Consider the following 23,133-nt stretch of genomic DNA (forward strand, 5'->3'; position numbering starts at 1 on the left):
CACCTGTGGCTGTGTGGAGTTTGCACACAGGACTCTCAGAGCCCAGCCCTATCCTTGTCTCCCGGTTCTCCCAGCCCCTCCTCTGTCTAGTTCTCAGCCTCTCTTTCTCACCATCCAATCTCTCTTCTCAAGTTTCTCTCTCACTTTCTCTCTCTCTTTTCCTCCTTTTCTCCCTCCCTCCCTCTCTCTCCTCATCATGAGAAATTTTTCTTTAAATTCTAGTCTTCTAAAAAAAATATTTTAAATTATGTGTATGGGTGGGGTGTGTGTGTGTGTGTGTGTGTGTGTGTGTGTGTGTGTGTGTGTGTGTGTGTATGGGTGTGTACACTTAAGTGCCTTCCCTCAGAAGGCCAAATATGGGCATCATAGCCTCCTGAAGTTGGAGTTACAGGGGACTGTGAGCCACCTGACCTGGGTGCTGGGAACTGAACTTGTGACCTCTGGAAGAGCAGGGAGTGATTTTTAAGGGCTGGGTTGCAATTTTTTTTTCTAAGTCAAATTCTTGGGTACCCCCAACCAGCCTTGAACTTGCTGCAGAGCCAAGACTGACCTTGAACTCCTGATGCTCTTGCCTCCACCTTGCAAGTGCTAGGATAGTGAGCCGGAGTCACAGTCTCTGGTTGGGGGGGTGCAGGCTAGGCAAGCACTCTACATCCGCAGCCTCTGCATGGAACTACCTTGTTCCCTACTGCTCCAAAGATGCCTTGGATGGAATTGCAGTTCATTAAGGTAAACACAGAGTCACCCGGGTTTCAAAAGGTTTACCATAAACCTTTTCCCTGTACACGAAGTTTCTAGAGAGATCCTGAGAATTTCACAGGTGTCCTTGGAACAGCAAACTTCGCCTGCCTTTCCAGCCTGCCTCAGGAAGAGTTAGAGCAGGGCGGCTGTTGAAACCCACCAGGGGTCTTGGAAGGCTTCCCAGAGAAAGAGCTCTGACCACCACAAGCAACCACTAACAGAAGCGGAGATTCCACAGAGGAGCACCAGGGAAGGGCGGGGTGGGCATCACCCAGGCCTCAGTCTCTAGAGAGGAAACAACGGAACAGCTGGCTGCTGGGAGGCCCTGGTTAGTCATCATCAAGGGCATAGTCCTTAAAGAGAGTGTTTCATTTCCTTCTCTGGGCTTTCAAAAGAAGGGAAGTGGGAGAACTGTCACTTCCAACTGTCACTTGGAAGGAATGTGGAGGAGGGAGTGGGTTCTTCGGAGCTGACCGCCTTTGGGGAGGATGGCCAACAGAACTGTTCATCTCCCTCTGAATTCTAGAACTTTCCTGCTCAGCTGCAGAAAAGAAGACAAAAGCTTTGTCCTGAATCTGCCACCCCGCCTCCCGACAGTGTTGAAGAGAGAGATGGGATTGTCACAGCTGTGTCCACACTGGAAAAATGAGAGTTGGCAGCAAGAAGGTCCCTTGCACTGAGTGGCCTTCTTCCTTCCTTCCTTCCTTCCTTCCATTGTTCCATTCTGGGACTGGTTCTTAAGTAGACAAGGCTCAGGATAGCCTTGAACTCCTGATCCTCCTGCCTCCACTTCCCAAGTGCTGGATTTCCTCACCAAGTGCATTAGGTGCTGTGGATGACATCCAGGGCTTTGTGCACACAAAGCTCACACTTGGCAAGCACTCTAGGACTAAGTTACGACCCCAGCCTCCGTGGGACTCTCTGTAGAGCCTACAGAAGCCGATCCTAAAGAGGAGTGTCCAGCAAGGTGACCCAGGGTGAGTGACAGTGGGAGCGGGGCATGGGTTTTACCCTACCACCCAGCCCAGCCCGAAGAGTTCCTTCAGACCTCCACTAAGGAGAAGCCAGGAGCTTTCTTTCTTCTTTGTGTTTGTGTGTTTTGTTTTTTTGAGACAGGTCTCATGTAGTTCAGGCTAGTCTTGAACTCCCTTTGTAGCCTGTGCCACCACACCCAAGTGAAGTAATAAAGCTGGATTTTTATTTACTTACTTTAATTAATTGATTGATTGATTGATGATTGGCTTTTTGAGACAGGGTTTCTCTCTGTGTAGCCCTGGTTGTCCTGGAACTCACGCTGTAGATCAGGCTGGTCTTAAACTCAGAGATTCCTGTGTCTGCCTCCCAAGTGCTTTGCATGTGTACGTTCATATGTATATACATGTTTACATGTCCCTGGCATGCATGTAGAAGCTCATCATTGACACTGGAGTCTCCCTTGTTCCCTCCCCACCTTTGTTTTTGAAGCAAGGTCTCTCTTTTAAGTCTGAACTCAGCAGCCCCACCAGACTCCGTAGCCAGCTTGTTCTGGGAATATGCCTTCTGAATGCTGGGATTACAGGCCTGCTCCCACCAGTAGGTTCTGGGGCTCCAAACTCCAGTCCCTGTGCCATCCTGCTGGCTCTAGAAAAGATTTCTAACATATTTAACATGGGCATTAAGAGAAAGAGAGGGGGAGAGACTCAGGAAAAAGATCGTACATGCCCAAGGTAGAGGAGCAGGCACACGAGAAAGGGTTGAATGAGGGGCTCAACATTTACGTGACATCTAAAACATTTTTATTATTTATTATGTGCTTGTGCACATGTGTGCAGGTGCCTTGCAGTGGCCAGAGGTGTCAGATCCTCTGGAGCTGGGTCGCCTGACCTGGGTGTTAGGAGCTCAACTGGGATCCTGTGGAAGAGCAGGAGGCTCTTAACTGTTGGGCCACGGCGCCAACCCCCATTATATATATACATGGTTAAGGTGGCTTCTGAAATTACATGGTTTAAAAGGCGTTTTGGTTTGGGTTAGGTTTAGGTTTTTTAAATTACAATTTAGTGTGTGTGTGTGTATGTGTGTGTGTATGTGTGTGTGTGTACACACACACACACAGACACATGTGGAGGTCAGAGGACAGTTTTCAAGGCTCAGTTCTCTCCTTCCACCTGGTGGGTCTCGGGGGTCGGACTCAGATTATCGGGCTTGGCAACAAGTGCCTTTACCCACCTAGTCATCTCACTGGCTTTGGTTTTGGCTTTTGGGTCAAGGTCTCGTGTAGGTCAGATTGGTGTAGCAAAGCACTGGCTCGCTGTGGGGTTTGAATGAGAATGCCTCCCACAGCCAGGCTCCTGGGTTTGAGTGCTTGGTCCCCAGTCGAGGAACTGTACGGGAAGTGGTGTGCACCACATTGCTGCTTGACAGGGTTCCAGCATTCTGACATTGTAGATCATGACCTGTCGCGTGTAACTCGGCGCGGGTGTGTGGGTTCACGCGGGTCCGTGAAATAAAGACTCAGAGACACAATGAGAATGAACTTAGCCTCTCCGTGAACTGAAAGGCCTTCCCTTTGACTCTTGGCCTTTTTGGTTTTTTTCCTGTATTTACACTTTAGCTAATAGATTTCCATATCTCAAAAGAAACGGATAGAAGTTTCCAACAATACAATGCCAGGTACTAATACCTGATTCATGAGGTACCAGAGTTTGGTTTTCCGGGTTTCCTCTAAGCCAAGTTTTGCATAGCTTTGTATCCATGGGAAACTCTCAGTCAGGATTCCCACAGGATGACGAAGGTACCAACACACAAAGGATGGACTAGGAGCTGAACGAAAACTCCAGACTACACCAGGTACAGCCCAGCGGGTTTCACGGCTGGTGGAGGTTGCTTGCCCTCCCTCTGGCACCAGGCCAGAGAGACATTATACCATGGCAACCCAACAGGCCAGAGAGACATTGTACCACGACAACCTCCACCATCTTTTTACTTTCATTTTTAATGATCCTCATTGTGTGTTACGGGAATTTCCTTAAGCCTCTTCCTTTGGGAAATTTGTTCGGGGTTTGGTATAGGGTGGAAATGTATTCAGTGGCAGTCTCTTTAAACGAAATAATTCTTTGGAAAAAACAAACCTGGCACCATGGAACTATGTAGCGTGATAACTCTACTTACTCCCCATACAGGACTCCCCATTGTACCAGGAACAGGGAAATTTTCCTAACTGGGCATACCTGGTCCCAGGAATGAAACAATGCACCCAGAGCCGGAGCCTGAGTTCCTTTAGGACAAGAATTCAGTTAATGAGCGTAGAATAGTGCCTTGCCGAGGATTAGTGGCTTACTGGATGAATGGTAAATTCTGGTCTGCCCCACGGGGGACAGATTGTGTTGAGAAACTACACTGACTTGATCCCCCTCTGCCATATACAGGAGCACACACTGAGGAAATCACTTTGGTGTGGTATAGAAAAAGAATAGGTTCTCAGGACCTTCCCTTTGGTGAGCTTATGATGGGGACAGGCCCATATTATAAGGTTAAGGCACAAAGGAATGCAGTTCGGGGACAGCTTGTGCTGCATGGCACAAACACCATGCCATGCCCGCGAAGAACACAAGCTGCTCCTCTGGGTTTATCGCCCGCATCTGACGCCTCCTGGCCACAGAGGCTGAGCCAGTGCAGCAGGAAGTGTAGGAGGGCACCTGGCGGGGTTACTGAGCCTTAGAGGACAAGAGGCATTTAGATTCTTGCTAGATTTACTAGTTTTTGCTTCAAGAAAAATGCTGTAATGACTTTGATGACCGCTTTCACCCCAGGATTATTAATAAGTCTGCTTTCAATATTGCTTGTGGTTCAACTATGATGCAATTATAGAGTATGTAAGGTGTGGCCTATTTTCAGTAAACAGGCAGCCATCCTGAGTCTCCTTCCCTCGACACTGACTCCACACTTGCTCTTTGGGATCTGAACCCCTCTGAAGCTGAACTCCTGGCAGGGAAGGATTAGGAGGTGTGACCTTGTGGGAGGAGGTATGTTACTGAGGGTGGGCTTGAAGGTGTGTGTGTGTGTGTGTGTGTGTGTGTGTGTGTGTGTGTGTGTGTGCTCCCTGTGGATGTAAAGCTCTCGGCTACTGCTCCAGTCCCTTGTCTGTCTGCTCCCACCATGATGATCATGGACTCAGCCTCTAAAGCTGCAAGCAAGCCCCTAATTAAATGCTTTCTCTTGTACCAGCTGCCTTGTGCCTTGTCATGGTGTCTCTGCTCAAACTAAGACACCTTGAATCTCTCCCTATCCTGAGTGCCAGGATCACAAACCTCCACTTCCAGACTCCAAACTTGGAGGTTGTTTTTTGGTCTTTTTGTTTTATTTTATTTTTGGTGTGTGAGATCACAGGATTGTTCCATGTAGAACGGGTTTGAAGGATGACTCATGAGAAACAACCCTGAGTCATAATGGTCAAAATAATCGTTCCCAGCCTAGCCTGTGGTTTCCTAACTTATCAGCTGGGTTATTAACCAAGCTCTGTATCTGGTTGGTGAGATTCTGGGGCTCTTACAGGTTCAAGGGGAGAGGATGGAGAAATGGTTCGGCTCGGAGGTCAGGAGCAGGTCCTGGGCCTGCAGATGTCTTGGGCTTGGTTCTCAGCACTCACACTGGATGGCTCATAGTCACCTGTGCTCCAGCTCCAGGGCGTCAGATGGCTTCTTTTGGCCTTTTTGGGCCACTGCACACAAATGCATGCATATTCGAATAAGTAAACTTCTGAAAAAAATTAAAGCAAGGGTCTTACATGCTTGAGTGTTGTGGACTATTATCTTAAGATGTGTTACATTTGTTTATGATGTAGAATATTTAATGATGCAAAGATGTGATACATTCTTTTATGTTGCATTTGTTCAACTCTGTGAAGTTGTGTTACTTTGCCTGTCTAAAACACCTCATGGTGTTATACCCAAATCTGCAGGGTCCCCAGAGAAGTCAGCAAAGGAGACAGAGTCCCATATGTAAAAGCAAAGAGCCTTTATTTTTTTAATCAAGTTTGCAAACTCGTTCTCTCTGCATGTCCAACGTATTGGAATAACCGGAGAGCTCCAAGCTCACTTAGAATTGGGTTTTTATAGTAGTAAAGGTGGGGGTGAGGAGTCTCTGAGGTTCAGGACCCCTGATTGGCTGACATTTGTCTAGGGGTGTCCTGTGTAAAGTGCTGGCAGGAATTTCCTTTGAAAGGTCTGTTCTTGGGTAGGGGTTGGGTAATCTCGGCCTGCCAGGCATTGTCTCACGGTAAACTATTGAGACCCTAAACTCCATTTAAATTTATCGGTGGCCAGAGTCCCAGGTGATAATGGTTGGAGGAAATAAAGAACTTCCTTTCTGCCCAGACTTAGATTATTGTGGCTGGCCCTCACAATATTCTGATAATAGCAAGGCAGGAGAAAGAATAGGTGGAACCGGCAGGCAGAGAGAATAAATAGGAGGAGAAATCTGGGAAGAGGGAAATCAAGGAATGAGAAAAGAAGGAGAGAGGATGCCATGGGCCAGCCACTCAGTTACACAGCAAGTCACAGAGTAAGAAGTAAAGAAAGGTATAGAGAATAGATAAAGATAAAAGTCCAGAGGCAAAAGGTAGGCAGGGTAATTTAAGAAAAACGGGCTAGAAACAAACCAAGCTAAGACCGGCATTATAAAAATAAGCCCAGATGTGATTTATTTGAGAACTGGGTGGTGGGCCCCTCAAAGAGCAAAGAGCAAAGTGCAAAGAACCAAAGAGTAAAACAACCAACACTTTGGTGTTCTAGCACTGCCCTCTATTTCCGTGTAGGGCCTGAGAAAGTGGGGGGAGGGGGAGAAGAAAGGTCAGGGCTCCTTTAAGAGGCTCAGCCGGCAGCCTGTGGCAGCTCAGGTACTGACTTTCCACAGCTGGGAAGGTTATGGGCAGTTCCTGGTCATGCTCCTCAGAGCTTTAGGCTTGGGAATCACAGCCCAAGAAGCAGGCAGAGCCAGCACCAGAGCCTCAAGGGGGACCCAGCTGAAGCGTAACCGTTTAAAGTTGGCTCACACGGTAAAAAGGCTAAAATAAGCACAGTAAAAGAGGTCTAAGACAGAAAAAACCTCTAAGTGGATTTCAGTGTGTTTTACAATGTGCACAGGCCTAAGGAAAGAATACAGGTATACAGTCATAGAAAAAAATAACTTAAAAAATAATACAGTCTTTAAAGAGACAGTAAAAGTAATATAAAAGAAAAAAGCCATGTAAGATGGGAAATACACAGGGAGTCTGGATCCTAGGTTTACTGTGTTGATTTTGGATCTTTTCTGATCGCTGATAAGCAAAGTACAGCTGCTAAGAGACCCGGAACTGAGAGAGGGACTGTGGAACTAAAGCAGCCTCGATACTTCAGGAGGGCCTTAACTTTCAAATGGATGTGCTACTTTTGTCCTAACCACCTGGTCACAAATAAACACACAGACGCTTACATTAATAGCAAAAGTTCAGCTGGTAGCTCAGGCTTATTATTAACTAGATCTTACATTCAAATTAACCCACTTTTATTAATCTATATATTGTCGTGTGGCTTGTGGCTTTACCTGACCAGCAGCTGGCTGTCGTCACCTCTCCCGACTCCACTCTTCTTCATTTTGATTGTCCCGTCTAACTGCATCCTGTTCAGCAGTGGTCCAAATAGCTTTTTTATTAACGAATGAGAGCAATACAAATTTACAGGTACAAAAGGATCATCTCATAGTAATGTGTTGCATTCTTTTGAGAAGACTCCCGCCCATCTGGAATCTCCATTGCGGCCAGGTCAAGCTGTTCCCAGACCACCACAATCACCCTGAGACTAGATGGAACCCTGATGATGAGAAAACAGGATACCTATAGTCAGATACTTAGAGGTCAGCCTTCGCCAACAGGCTAATATATTTCCCTGACCTGCCCCTAACCTAACCCTATCTGAAATATATTTCCCTGACCTGCCCCTAACCTGACCCTATCTGAAATATATTTCCCTGACCTGCCCCTAACCTGACCCCCTCGTTTTATCTGAAATAACCACTGAGAATGCATCTGCTTCTGTAAACATGCTTTTTGCTATATAACCAAACTCCAAATTCAGCCCGGCGCGCAGCAGTCACCCAAAGGCTGTTGCGTCCCAGGCGCCTGTGTGAATAAACTACCTCTTGCTTTTGCATCCAGTGTGGACTAGTCTTGGTTCTTGGGCGTCGTGGTCCCCGAAGGGAAAACACCCTAACCGGGAATCTTACACTTTTATGTTGCATTTGCTTAACGCTGTGAAGCTGTGTTACCTTGGTCTGCCTGAAATATCTGATTAGCCTACTAAAGAGATGAATGGACAATAGCAAGGCTGGTGTGGGAGGTCCTTCTGTCTATGTGTTACTTTTATTGGTTAATGAATAAAGAAACTGTCTTGGGCCTGCACAGGGAATAGAGGTAGGCGGGGAAAACTAAACTGAATGACGGGAGAAAGAAGGGCAGAGTCAGAGAGAAGTCATGGAGCCCCCCCCACACTCACACCCACCAAAGACACACACCAAAACTTTAGCCAGTAAGTCACAGCCACGTGGTAATACACAGATTAATAGAAATGGGTTAAATTAATATGTAAGAGTTAGCCAATAAGAAGCTAGAGCTAATGGAACAAGCAGGGATTTAATTAATACAGTTTCTGTGTGATTATTTGGGGGCTGAACAGCTGGGAACCAACAACTGGCCTCCTCCAACACAAGGCAGAGAAAGAGTAGGCGGGGCTGGCAGGCAGAGAGAATAAGTAGGAGGAGAAATCTGGGAAGAGGGGTATGAGGAGCAAGAACAGGAGAGAGGACTTTAGGGGTCAGTCACCCAGCTACACAGCCAGCCATGGAATAAGAAGAAAGGTATTTAGAATAGAGAAAGATAAAAGTCCAAAGGCAAAAGGTAGATGGGATAATTTAAGATAAGAAAAGCAAGCTAGAGGGCTGAAGAGATGGCTCAGAGGTTAAGAGCATTGTCTGCTCTTCCAAAGGTCCTGAGTTCAATTCCCAGCAACCACATGGTGGCTCACAAAAATCTGTAATGGGGTCTAGTGCCCTCTACTGGTCTGCAGGCATACACACAGACAGAATATTGTATACATAATAAATAAATAATTAAAAAAAGAAAGAAAAGAAAAGCAAGCTAGAAACAAGCCAAAATAAAGCCCAACTTTTTATTTACTTATTTGGCGGGTCCCTCAAAGAGCCAAAGGGAACAACAAACAACACTTGGGTCTTAAGCAGGCTTCATTGTTATTTTATTTTATTTCTCTTCCCTTTTAAAATTCACTTCTTGTAGTTTCTGAGGCAGGGTCTCCTGTAACTCAGGCTGGGCTCACACTTGCTATGGTTGCTAAGGGTGACCTTGAACTCTTGACCCTCTGCCTTCAGCTTCCTAAGAGCTGAGCTGATAGTTGGGACTCTTACCATACTCTTTCCTTGTTACACTGTGTAGCCCCGACTGTCTTGGAACTTGCTCTGTAGACCAGGCTGGCCTCCAACTCACAGAGATGCACTTGTCTGTCTCCTGAGTGCAGGGATTAAATATGTGTGCCACCACCCAGCTCTTAGTTTGCTATTTTAACATTCCTGTTTGGAATGTGGGCAAGACCAGTCTCTACGTAAGTATTCTGCACCACTTCTTGTTTTAGTTTAGTCAAACATCAACTCTCAGGTGTCCAGACTTCAACCACACTCTGGGGTGAGGCGCTTCTTTCTGGTCACAGCCCTTCAGGTCTTCCGTCTTTCCTGCCCCAAGACACCGTGAGTATCCAGTATTGCTGCTTGATAAGCAACTATGGAAGGGAATTTTTTTTACACATTAAAGTGTGTCTGTATGTGTATTGTGTGTGAGTATGTGTGTGTGTGTACGCGTGTGCGCACGTGTAGATCAGAAAACAGCCTTTGCTGTCCTTGCCTTCCACCTGGTTTTGAGGCAGTCTCCTGTTTCCGTTTCCTCTCTGTGCCAGCCTTGCTGATTCACCTGTCTCCACCTTCATCTGATCTCAGTAGTGCTGGGATCACAGACACACGCTCCATATCCAGTAAATACTATACCCACTGAGTCACGGCGGCAGCCTGCTTTTTCTAAATAACCTCAACACAAGGCATTACCTCTAGTTTATGGATGGAGGGGTGTGGCCAGAGTCTTAGGCTGGTTTGATTTTGGAGTGTTAGCACCTAGCTTTGATCTTCCTTTTCTGACTGCTACCTTTTGTCTCTGGTACCTTCTGTTTGAAGTATGTAAATCTTATCTGAGTGTTTTCTAGAGGTTCAAAGCCTGTGCAAAACCTGGTTTCAGGAGGACTCAGCAAACTGAACCGTCCTGTGATTTGGGGAATTTGCACTGGCACTGTCTCGGATAAGAAGTGTGGGTAGACGGAAATTGACTTGCTCAAAGTGTGAACTGTATAACAATAAAAAAAAAAAAAAGGCCCTTTGCAAAGCATTGACGAGTCGATTCAACCGAGGCTGACCCCTGCAGCTGGAAAGGCTAAAAATTTTTCCAAGAGCGCCCCTGTGTCTTCTTCCCATCGACCTGCGTGAATCCAGACCCGATACAACAGAGGTGAGTGGCAAGAAAACCGATCCCAGTTGCCCAGGACCATCAGCTAGTGAAGGGCAGAGGCAGAATTTGAACCCAGAGAAGTACACCGTCTTTCTTCTCCTCTGTCTCTCTGTCTCTCTGTCTCTCTCTCTGTCTCTGTCTCTCTCTCTCTGTCTCTCTCACTCTCTCTCAATCTCTCTCTGTCTCTCCCTCCTTTCTTCCCTCTTGCCACCCTGCGACCCAGGAATGTCAGTGTTCTAGAAAGCTGGTCACTCTAGGTTGTGTTCCAGGCTCGGAGACAGCTGGGGTCCAACCTCAGTGAACTCAAACAGCTATGTGCAAAGCCTATTTATTGATGGCCGCACAAAAGCCGCTTTTGTGTACAAGTTCCTCATACCAAAGTCTTGATCTAATCTGTTTCCTGAAGGAAAACATCACGCACGCCCCCACCCCACAACCTCGGTCCTCAGGGGGCATTGTTTGTAATGCCCAATAATGCGAGGCATTCCAGGTGTGCCAGGACAGTCTGGTGTCTAAAGCCATGCCAAGGCTGTGCAGCGCCTTCAGGAAAACAGCTCCATAAATCACAGAGAACAATCGCCACTTTCCACCATGCTCTTCAAGGTCTAAGTGCTTCTAGAAAACACCTATTTTATTCCAATGTTTACCCGAGATACGACTCTTCTAGAATCCCACTACCCAGGACCCTCCTGGCTCAGCCCCGAGCGCTAGGATCCAAGCAGTGAGTTACCACTTAGAGAGTCTCTCCTTTTCTCCTTCTGCCTTTCCCCTTCCCTCTCTCCCTCCCTCCTTTTCTCCCCATGCCTTCCTCTGTTTTTCGTTTTTTGTTTTTTGTTTTTTTTTTCATCCCTAGACCCCTGCACGTTTTTGGGAAAAGATCAGCATCTGAAACCTTACAAATAAAAAAAAATTGGCGTTTATTTAATTACTTTATGGTGTGTGTGTGTGTGTGTGTGTGTGTGTGTGTCCCATGGCATGCATGTGGGGGTCGGAGGGCAGCTTGCAGGAATCTGTCCTTTCTTTCCACTATGTAGGTCCCTGGGAATCGAACTCAGGTGTCAGATCTGACTGCAAGCACCTTCCTTTACCTGTGGAGCCAACTCGCTGACCCACACATCTGAACTTTAAAAAGCCCTTTCATGCCAGCTTCGAGCACCTGACTTTGCCAGCACAGGCTGCTCCTGTCAGGAGCTCGGCAACCTCTTCTAAAGCCACAAACCCGCAAGCCCCTTCACCCATTCAGGAAGCCACAGGGCCGATACTGTCGCATCTGTAGGAAGTAGGGGTACTGTCTCTCGGGTCAGTTTTACCTCTTTTCTTGGCTTTATCTGGATGCTGGAGTGCAAACCCAGGCCGCCGTGTTTGCACACACAGCAAGCACTTTCCCGACTGAATCGTCTCCCTAGCCCTGAACACAGGCTTGAGAGAGACACACAGAAGCGAGCACACATACTGTATGGGTCAGCATTAAGGGACTATAACAAAATACCTAGGTCGCTAGCCTACCTATCACACACAGAAAAGGTTTCTGTGGCTCATGTGTAATGATTCAGGTTAGTGATTTTTTTTTTTCCCTTTCTTTTGAGACGGGATATAGTCCTGGCTGCCCTGGAACTCACTCTGTAGACCAGGCTAGCCTTAACGTCCCAGAGATCTTCCTGCCTCTGCCTCCTGAGTGCTGGAATTGAAACCACACCCAACCTCAAAGTGGTTTTTCAAAGCCAAGTTCAAGATAGAGGAACCCCCTTGGGCCAGTGGTGAGAATGGCAGACGGGCGGTGACGTGACTGTGACATGACTGAAACTCTCGCTGCGTGGAAGAGCCAGCCACAGTCCCCAGGGAAATATAGAACTCCCGGATAGGGAGGTCGGAATGGCTCAGTGGGCCCAGGGGCTTGCCTCTAAGCCTGTGGACCTGAGTTGGATTCCTAGAGCCCACACGGTCAAAGGCAAGAACTCATTCCCACACGCTGTCCTCTGCCCCTCACATGTGAACCACAGGGCACACTGTGAATGCTATACAACTGTATAGGGCTGGGAATGGGAGTCGTTAGAGAGACTGTTCAGCACGCAGGAAGTCCTGGGTTCCATCCCCCAGCAGAGTAGGGACTCATCCACAGAAAAATAAGTCAATAAAAATATAACATGTAGAGGTCAGAGAGCAACTTGCTGGAGTCAGTTCTGTCCTTCTACCATGTAGGTTCTGGGGAATAAAAACCCCGGTCTTCAGGCTGGGTTGCAAATGCCTTTACCCGCTGAGCCTTCCTCAACCCTTCCTGCCATCTTTAATAAGCACTGACTCTGCTCCATGCGGGCTGGTCCTGGAACTGTTTTCTGCAGTAAAGTCAAGATGAAGGGACTTCCGCAAGCTGCCAGCATCCGTCCTGTGCTGTGTCTTCTGCTGACAAGGACACATCAAAGCCACAGCAGTGCCACAAACCAGATTTGTTCCTCCTGAAATTGTGCTGGGGACTGACATTCCCCAACGCCAAAAGGCCACACCTATGTGAAGATTCTACAGTCATGACTACTTCATATTGTAGGGAATTAGAATGTGACAGATCCTGTGCCAAATCGCCACGAGCCACCTGTAGCCCCTTAATAGCAGCCATGCCTGGCCCAAATCTGTGTCTGTTCTAATTTCCTTTGGACCAGCTCTGGGTACACCTTATCTTTACAAATCACCCATTCACACCAAAGCTAACGATGCCACCAGACAGCATCGGAGATCTGTCTCAGGGCTCTCCCTTGTTTGGTCATCCTTGTCTGCTTCATGCTGCTGAGATAAAACACCACAATCGAAAGCAGTCTGGGAAGGAAAGGGTTTGTTTCTGCTGACCAGTCACAGTCCATTACTCAGGGAAACGAAGGCAGGAACTCAAGACAAGAGCTTGAAGCTGAAGCCATAGAGAAATGCTACTTACCGGCTTATTCCTTGGCTCATGCTCATGCCTAAGGGACAGCACCACCCACAGTGGACTGTTCACACCTAAGGGACAGCACTGCCCACAGTGGACTGTTCACACCTAAGGGACAGCACTGCCCACAGTGGACTGTTCACGCCTAAGGGACAGGGCCGCTCACAGTGGACTGTTCATGCCTAAGGGACAGGGCCGCCCACAGTGGACTGTTCACACCTAAGGGACAGCACTGCCCACAGTGGACTGTTCACGTCTAAGGGACAGGGCTGCCCACAGTGGACTGTTCACGCCTAAGGGACAGGGCCGCTCACAGTGGACTGTTCACACCTAAGGGACAGCACTGCCCACAGTGGACTGTTCACACCTAAGGGACAGCACTGTCCACACTGGACTGTTCACACCTAAGGGACAGCACTGCCCACAGTGGACTGTTCACACCTAAGGGACAGCACTGCCCACAGTGGACTGTTCACACCTAAGGGACAGCACTGCCCACAGTGGACTGGGTTCCCTCTACATCCATTAGCCATCGAGAGAATGCCTCCTAGACACGGCTACAGACCAATCTAGTGAAGGCAATACCTTAAGTGGAGCTCCTTTTACCAAGGCGGATCATACTGACAAGCAAGATTAGCTGTCACTCATGCCTACCTGATGTTTCCACTACCATGGAGCCCTGGATCTCACAGAGATCCGCCTGTCTCTGCCTCCCGAGTGCTGGGATTAATAGCACGCACCACCTTTAGTTATAGCAGTTGAGCTGGTCAGCATGAGTGTGGGAAGGAACTGAAGTCCACTGGAAGAGCGAGAGGTGCTCCTTACCCCTTCACCATCTCTCCAGTCCCTGGCTTCCTAGATTGTTCAAAAATACTTATGTTCTTGCTACTATTTGGCCTTTTCTTCCTCCTGGATCTGTTTCTCCCCCACTCCGCTGTTTACTGTGACCTCGCCCTAGTTTTGAGACTCTGAGCAATCCACTCACAGAGTCTGATGCTGGCTGCTAAGAGGCACTTTCTGGCTGGAGCCATGGCTCAGCTGGGGGGAGGGGTGTCACTTGCAACCAAGCCTGATGACCTGGGTTTGATCCCCAGGCTCCATGTGGTGGAAGGGAAGGATCAACTCTGGCAAATTAACTATCAGAAGAAATTCCTTTTTCCAAATTCTGACAGACAAAAGCCAGCATTCCCTTGGGGACTTGGGAAGCTGATTCCCACTTGCTAAGAGGAGTCATTCTCCCTGTCTTGCGGAAAGGGGACCTACGGCTCTTCCATTAACACATCAACACGTCTGATCCAGGCTAGCCTCCAAGCCCCCACCCCAGCTAACAGGCTCCCTTCCTCCCAGGTTCTTACTCCCTTAGAACCCAGAGGATTTCCCCCACCCTTTCGCTTCTCCCAGCTTCCCCTGGGGCAGACAACCTTGGCAGTTTGGAATAAACTTTCCTTTTCACTCAGGAAGCAGGTATTTCTGTATCAGTTTCTTTACTGTGCCCTTCACACTCGTTGACTTCTGACCTCCAGCTGTTCACCATCTCCACACTCAAATCGAACACACATACAATAGATAAAATGCAATATAGATTTAATGGATTTTTTTTTCCAAAGAAGCACTTTCACCCTCCCCAGCAAGCTGGACACGTCAGGGGGATTACCATAGGGCTGGCAATAGACTTATAAAGAAGTCCCAAGTCTGGCGGAGGTGGCGCACGCCTTTAATCCCAGCACTCGGGAGGCAGAGGCAGGCAGATCTCTGTGAGTTCGAGGCCAGCCTGGTCTACAGAGCAAGTTTCAGGACAGGCACCAAAGTTACAAACCCCACCCCCACAAAAGCCTTATCATTGGGTTGGATGACCTGTGATTAGCTCAACCAGAAAAACACAGAGTAGTACCGATCCCTCGATCTCCTGGCCCCTCTCACGGTGGGAAGAGCAGAGCTTTGAGTGACAGCCTGGACAAAGGCTGCCATCAGTGGCAGACACTGACCAAGCCCAGACTCTCTCTTGCTAGCTTAGAGAGAAAGGCGGTCACGGCTCAGGAGTCAAAAGAGACAGAGATTCATAAGAGGAAATGGGAGAGAGAGAGAGAGAGAGAGAGAGAGAGAGAGAGAGAGAAGACATTTGTTACCTCAGACGGTTTTAGGTTTCATAGTGACGTTATTTTAATTAAGATGTATTTGAGGGAAATGCAGAAATCAAAAAAATACCCTGGCTTTCCGTTTCCCCTCCACGGAAAAGAGCCAGCTTTGCCAAGCTTGTTTGATTTCTCCATTTGTGTGCTAACAGTACCCACCCTTTGACTGCCCCCACTCCTGCTTGGCCAAGCCCACCTAGACCTAGGCAGTCAGTTGAAGAGACAACGGCAGCCACTCACTGCGATATCACCAATGAAAGGGTATCTAAGGAAGAAACGGTGGAAATCGTTCATTTAGAATAAAACAATTCAAATTGGAAAAGCGGGTATCACAGTATCTCAGGCACTTCCCTCACGAGATTCATGACTGGACTCATAGAGCCCACATGGCGGAGGGAGAGAGCAGACGCCTGAGGGTTGTACCAAGGTATGCATAGGTGCCTTCACACACACACACACACACACACACACACACACACACACACACACGTATGAAAGTATGTACACAAGAACATACATATGCAGACTATAATACACACACTACATACACTCATAATCACACATGACATACACACACATATACACACGCTCATGAATACTCACACACCATATACACACCTATACACACACACACTTCATTCATACACACTATACATACATACAGTCATATATACATACACACTCAGGAACACTCAAGCACTTCATTCATACACACTACATATCCATACACACATACACACACGACATATACACATACTATAAACACACAGTCAAGTACACACACACAGTGCATACATACATTGAAAAGAAGTTTTAGGGGACTGGAGAGATGGTTCAGTGGTTAATAGCACTGACTGCTCTTCCAGAGGACCAGGGTTCAATTCCCAGCACCCACATGGCAGCTCACAACTGTCTGTAACTCCAGTTCCAGGGGACCTGACACCCTCATACAGATATACATGAAGGCAAAGCACCAATGTACATAAAATAAAAATAAACTATTAAAAAAGAAAAGCAGTTTTAGAATATATCAAACTTGGAAACAGATGCTAAAGAACAGCAAAAAAATAATAAAAATGTAGAGGTTGGTGTCAGCTTCCCCGAGAAACTGACTTTTCCATCTCTTCTTTCACTTCAGTGAGCTCAAAAACTGTGAGGCTGGCCAGAAAGAAAGACAAAGGGCCAGAAACCCAGTGGCAGAGCAGCCTTTGTGTGGGAAAGGACTAGAAGAAATGCTTATGTCTGCTTACAGGAGAGGGGTAGTGGGGGAACTTTTCCCTTTGGCCGGGAGGGCAGTTTCCAAGACGGGTTTCTTAGTGCAGCCCCGGCTGTCCCGGAACTAAGTAGATCAGGCTGGGTTGCCTGTCTCTGCCATAGCAATGGGGAGACCCCGAGGAAGGGGAACCCCATTGTCATGACAGCATGGTCAAAGGAGGAACACAGGGGCCACAGAATCTTAGTGTGGAAATCCCACACAGAAGGACTAGAAAAAAAAAAAAAAAAAGGAAAAACTCCAGAGATTTCCAGGCGGTTTGCCCTCAGATTCCATTCAGAAATTAACCCAGAGGAAGCATCATGCGCCCTGCTGTCATTCCCGCACTGTGGCGGGGATCTCAGCCTGAGGGTTGCCAACATTTTGGGAGTCGCACATCAGATCCTGCATATCAGATATTTACATTGTAATTCATAATAGTAGCAAAATTACAGTTATGAAGCAGTAACAAAAATAATTTTGTGGTTAGGGATCACCACAACATGAGGAACTGTATTAAAGGGGTCTCAGCATTAGGAAGGTTGGGAATCACTGGCCTAGAATTCAGTTTGAGGCCAACATGCCTGACATGAGAGACCCTATTTCTTTCAGACACAGGGTTTCACTAAGTAGTCCTCCCTGGCCTGGAACTCTCTATGTGGACCAAGTCGGTAGATCTACTTGCCTCTGCCTCCAGAGCTCTGAAACTCTAGAGGCTTTTTTCCCTATTAAATTTAATTTATTTAAATGTATTTTATTAAGTTTTGTTTTTAAAATAAATTGATTTATCCTATTTAATTTTTTAAAAATTTAGAATGATCTCATATGGCTCAGTTTGGTTTCAAACTCGCTATGTAGTTCAAAATGGCTTGAATTTCTGATCCTCCTGCCTGCGTCCCCAAAGCGCTGAGATAACGGGTTTACATAGAACACTAGGTGTCTGAGTCAGGCCCTGAGGCTTATTCCACAGCAGGCTCCCAGCCCGGGTTTCCTTTTGCCCCCCCCCCCTCGCCCGCCCGCCCGCCCCTCTTCTCTACCGCCCCCTCCACCGGGGCCTCAGACTCACAGCGATCCAAGTGGGAGCTTTCTGAGTGCTAGAATTTTAGACCTGCCCACCCCGGAGCGGGGGCAGGGTGGGGGCGGGTTTACTGCGCCTGCGCAGAGGGTTTTTTTTTTTTTTTTTTTCCCAGCCAGAATTTCTTTCCCTTCAGTAGCCGGCACCGATTCTGACGGACGGGCCCTGCTTCAGCGCTGCTAGGTGGAATCCCGGAGTCTCGACATTCGCCGTCCTTGTAGACCAAGGAGGAGCTGAAACGGCTCCCGAACTCCATGAATCTCCACACCCCTCTCGCCCGGTCGCCACGGCTGCTGCTACCGAGCCTGCTGCTGCTGCTGCTGCCGGACCGCGCGAAAGCCCGTGAGTAACCCGCTGGCCTGCTCGCTCCCGGTCCCGTGTGCACCTGTGGGCCCCCTTCCCCCCCCCCCCCCCGACCATCTGATCCCTTCTTCGCCGCCCAAAGTTTAAGGTCTAGATTCCGGGGCACAGATTCCAGAAAGATTGGGCGTGATGGCTCACACCGGCCACCCTTGAACCAGGGAGGATAAAGCAGGAGGATTGCCCAGAGTTCCAAGTTAGCCTAGGCTCCAGCATAAGGCTCCCCAATCTCCCTTCCCACCCCCAACACAAGCTCTGACTCTCACCCTACAACCTTCACTTGCGGCCACACCCTATGCGTAAGGAACGTGTGGCGTGAAGGATCCCCACAGCCCCGCGGCTTTCGTTCAATGTTTTAGTTGTGTTAAAGACTGAAACCAGCCCCTCACTAGAAGATTCTGGTGAAGGGCTCTACCCCTCAGGACGTCTGGGTGGTGTGGTAAGATAGAACCTTGGTCCCCACACATAGCAAACTGGAGCTCAGCTCTGGACCTGCCCCATTCTTTCGGAGGCAACTCACCAGAGGGCAGCAACTCAGAGATATTAGTCAGGAGGCGGTGCCCCACGCGCTTAATCCCAGCATAGCCAGGGCTACTTTGAAACTGCATGCCGAAAAGAGAAAGAAAAGGAAGAATAGAAAGACTTCTGTGTAGGTCCACCTCTGTTTTGTTTTTGTGTTTTCGAGACAAGGTTTCTTTGTGTAGCCTTAGCTGTCCTGGAACGCACTCTGTAGAGCGGGCTGGCCTCGTATTCACAGAGATCCATTTCCATCTCCCTCCTGCGTGCTGGGATTAAAGGTGTATGCTACCACCACCACCACCACCACCACCCTCCACCCCCGTCAAGATCCACTGCTTAAGGGTTTAAATCTTTGCACGGGTGGACTATTGGTGGTCGTTTACATCTAAATTAGAGAGTCCATTTTCCAGATGCAGAAACTGATGCCACAAGAGCAACCCTGTGCCGAGGAGCCCATGGCTCATCATGGCAGTGCTTGAATTCCCAGAATTTAACTCTGAAGTCATTATCCTTGTTACCCAGAGTGCCTGATACTGTTTTCAACTAATGTTGAGAGCCAACTGTGTCTTGGGCTAATGACAGAAAGAGTCTCACAGAGAGCCTACTGGAATGACTATGAATCTACTTTGTCACCTTATGCCTGTGTCTTATGCCTTATGCCTCTAACAAAACCTTCTGTGCCTCCATTTCCCCGTTCATAAGTGACGCTTCTAGCCCAGTATGGTGATGTACACTTTTAATCCCCTCATTTAGGAGGCAGAGGTAGAGGTGAGCAGGTCTCTGAGTTCCAGGCCAGCCTGGTCTATATACTGAGATGCTCTCTCAAATAATAATAATAATAATTATAAATTAGAATGTAAACTAAGTAGGTGGAGAGATGACTCGGCTGTTAAGAGCACTAGCTGGTCTTGCAGAGGACCTGGGTTTGGTTCTCAGCTCTCACATGGAAACACACAACCCTCTGTAACACAAGTTTGGGGAGGGAAATCTGATGCCCCCTTCTGGCCTCCATGGGCACTGCACACATGTGGTGCACATGCAAACATGCTAGCAAGTTAACATACAAATAAATCTTTAAATTAATTGAACTAATAAGGCCTCTGGTTTCACAGCTTCCAGTGTATCCGTGCAGGTGCCCACTAATGTGACTGGCTTCTTGAATGAGTCTACCGCCTTGTTATGTAGTCTGATGTCTACTGAGAATGTGACAGTCACCCAAGTAACCTGGATGAAGAACAACCCAGATGGCTCCCGCTCTACCGTGGCTGTCTTCCACCCCACCAAGGGACCCAACATCCCAGACTCAGAAAGGATGACGTTCTTGGCCCCCAACCTGAATGGGCATCCTTGGAACGCATCTCTGGCCATTTCCCACGTGCGAGCCGAAGATGAAGGCATCTATGAATGTCAATTTGCCACATTCCCCACAGGCAGCAAGAGCAACAGTGTACATCTGCGGGTGCTTGGTAAGTGATAGGGTGAGAAGAAACCCTGGGGCCAGAGGAGCAGAGAGCTAGCCAAAAGCAAGAAGGCTTGGGTGACAACCTTGGGACATGACATATCCTCTAAGTCAAAAGATCCAGGCAGGATCCATGTAGCCCAGGCTAGCTTGTAGTTAAGGATGACCTTAACCTCCTGACCTTCCAGCCTCTGCTCATGAGCGCTGGGATTACAGGCATTGCACCCCAGTCCCCCAAACCCTTGTTAAGATGTGGTCTCTCAATATGTAACCCTGGCTAACCTGAAGCTTGTTATTAGGTAGACCAGGCTGGCCTCAAACTCACAGAGATTCTCCTGCCTCTGCCTCCTGAGTGCTGGGATTATAGGTGTGTGCCACCACCATCCAACTGAGCATTTCTTTTTAATGTATTTAAATGTACCAGGCTTTATCTTTTTGGGCCACCAACCAGCTCCCAAGTCATGACACAGAAACCTATTAGTGTTGAGTGCTCAGACTAGCTTAGGCTCATTCCTGGCTAGCTCTTTTAATTTAAATTAGCCTGTTCTCTTTATCTAAGTTTTGCCTCGGGGCTTTTTACTTTTCTTTCCTTCTATATATCTTACTTTCTTGCTTCTCATGTCTGTCTGTCTGTCTGGCAACTGCCTGGCTTCTTGCCCCAGGTATGTCCCTCATTTTCTCCTCCTTTTCTTTCTTTTCTTGAGACTACATTCTCTTATGTATTCTCTTCCCACCAGCCCCACCTATCCTTTCTTCTGCCTAGCTGTTGACCATTCAGCTTTTTATTAGGCCAATCAGGCGCATTAGGCAGGCAAGGAGAAACAACAACAGATCTTTACATTGTTAAACACACATCCTTACATCATTAAACAAACGCAGCATAAACAAATGTAACATATCTTTACATAGTTAAACATTCCACAACATATATATATACATATACACATATATAATATAGATAGATATATACAGTGTATGTTATCTATATATATAACATACATGAGTGTTTTCCTGCATATATATCTTTGTGCCACCCGTGTGTCTAATGTGGAGGAGGCCAGAAGGGGGTGTTGAATCCTTGGTGTTAGTTGTGAGTACCATGTTGGTGCTGGGAATTGAACCCCAATCCTCTGGAAGAGCAGCCAGTACTCTTAACTGTTGAGGCCTCTCTCCAGCTCCCTCCCAGAGATCATTCTGACAGCTTGACCTGTGTATTCTTTTTTGTTGTTGTTGTTTGGTTGGTTAGCTTTTCGAGACGGGGTTCCTCTGTGTAACAAGCTGTCTTAGTTAGGGTTTCTATTGCTATGAGAGAGACCACAGCAACTCTTATAAGGAAACATTTAATTGGGATGACTCACTTACAGGTTCAGAGGTTCAGTCCTTTATCATCACGACAGGGAGCATGGCGGTGTGCAGGCAGATGTGGTGCTGAAGCTGAGAGTGCTTTCAAACCACAACAGCCCTGGCTGTCCTGTACCTCGCTCTGTAGACACAGGCTGGCCTCGAACTCACAGATCCGCCTGCCCCTGCCTCCCAAGTGCTGGGATTAAAGGTGTGCATCACACAGGCCAATGACCTGTATGTTCATTTTATCTTCCTTTGACAGACAGACGTGTCTACATCTATCTGACTCTTCAGGAGCAGGGTTGAGGTTTTTTTTTCATTATATTTTATTTATTTGTGTGCCTATGCATAAGTGTCATGATGTACCTGAGGCTGTCGGGGAACAAGGTGCAGGAGTTGTCCTACCACGTGGGTCCTGGGGATTGAACTCAGGCTGTCGAACTTAGCGGCAAGCACCCTTATCCACCCAACCATCTTGCCAGCCCAGAGCTAGGATTTCAAATTGACCAGCACATACCCTGTAAATTGTCCCTTCAACACCAAGCATAGTGGTGTTTGAAGCTAAAGGCTCATGGGCCCAACCAGAGCTACACAGTGAGATCTTGTCTCAAAAAAAAAAAAAAAAAAAAAAATCCAGGTTAAGGGGCTTGCTTCCCCCTGCTACTGAGCAGCCTGTAAAATGATGAGTCTTCAATGGTTCTTGCAGCCCGACCTACAAACATTGCAGAGGCCCTGACGCCTTCTCCTACCTGGAAGCTGCAGGACTTAGCTAAGTGCACCTCCACTGGCGGTCGCCCTCCACCGCAAATTAACTGGCTCTCAAACCTAAATGGAAGCGAACGCCGTGAAACTACGGAGCCAGGGCCCCAGCCTGGCACCTTCACAGTCACCAACTTCTTGTCCTTGATGCCCTCGAGGCTTGCCGATGGCAAGAACATCACCTGCAGAGTGAAACATGAAAGCTTCCAGGAGCCGGAGCTGCTAACTGTGACCCTCTCTGTGCCCTGTGAGTACGTCTGCGCATGCGCACGCGCATAAGCCCCAGGCTACTACCTCCATCTCGCCGCTGTCTATACTAATTTATCCACCATTTGCTCTCATGCCTTAGACCCCCAGCCCTGAGAGCTGGCATTGTCTCTGCTACATGGACCCGCTTACTTTTTCTAAGAGACTCACTGCTTACCCAGCATGGTCCCCTTGCCCCATTGTCTATGCTGATCTGCGCGTTCACATTCTACTTCCCCAAACATGTAGACTCTGCCTATGTTGACTCCGCCCACAGTTTGACCCTAAGTCCCTGGTCAGTGCTCACATGGTCCTCCAGGGTAGTCTACACAGCCTGGCGCTGTCTACACTGGCTTGTCTCTGGACTGTCTATGTTCTCTCCACATGTAGTTAGCTGTGATTTATGGATGGAGCCTCACACTCTGTACCCAGGGTCATCTCCCTTGCCTAGCCTTGTCGACAATGCCACCTGCAGACACAGAAGTAGCCTCAGAAAACCTTGACTGTTTCAGATTTTCTAATGACTGTCTTAGTTCAGCGCCTTAGAAGACGCCCCGGGATCTGGCTCAGTTGGCAGACTGCTTCTCTAGTGTGCGCAAAGTCGTGGGTTTGAAACTCAGCACCCAGGAAGCAGATGCCAGAAGTTCAAGGTCATCCTAGGGCTTGGTGGAAGCACATTCAAGTCCAGCCTGGGCTACATGAGACCCTGTAAGTCTGGTGTGATAGTGCACACTTAGAATGATTTCTTAGACAGTCTT

General features: G+C 47.9%; 1 protein-coding gene across 1 annotated transcript in view; it reads left to right on the top strand.

Moving 5' to 3' along the window:
• Positions 1-1,173: 1,173 nt before the first annotated feature.
• The window catches only part of LOC125399723 (poliovirus receptor homolog), a 34,884-nt gene continuing 12,924 nt past the window's right edge, over positions 1,174-23,133 (top strand). Inside the window, exons 1-4 of the mRNA XM_087908261.1 lie at positions 1,174-1,718; positions 17,825-18,030; positions 19,680-20,033; positions 22,077-22,376. Coding sequence (XP_087764387.1) covers positions 17,943-18,030; positions 19,680-20,033; positions 22,077-22,376 — 742 coding nt within the window. The 5' untranslated portion in view covers positions 1,174-1,718; positions 17,825-17,942. The remainder of the gene's footprint in view (positions 1,719-17,824; positions 18,031-19,679; positions 20,034-22,076; positions 22,377-23,133) is intronic.

Source organism: Myodes glareolus, chromosome 1, assembly GCF_982192425.1.
Source record: "Myodes glareolus chromosome 1, mMyoGla1.1, whole genome shotgun sequence".
Lineage (NCBI taxonomy): Eukaryota > Metazoa > Chordata > Mammalia > Rodentia > Cricetidae > Myodes > Myodes glareolus.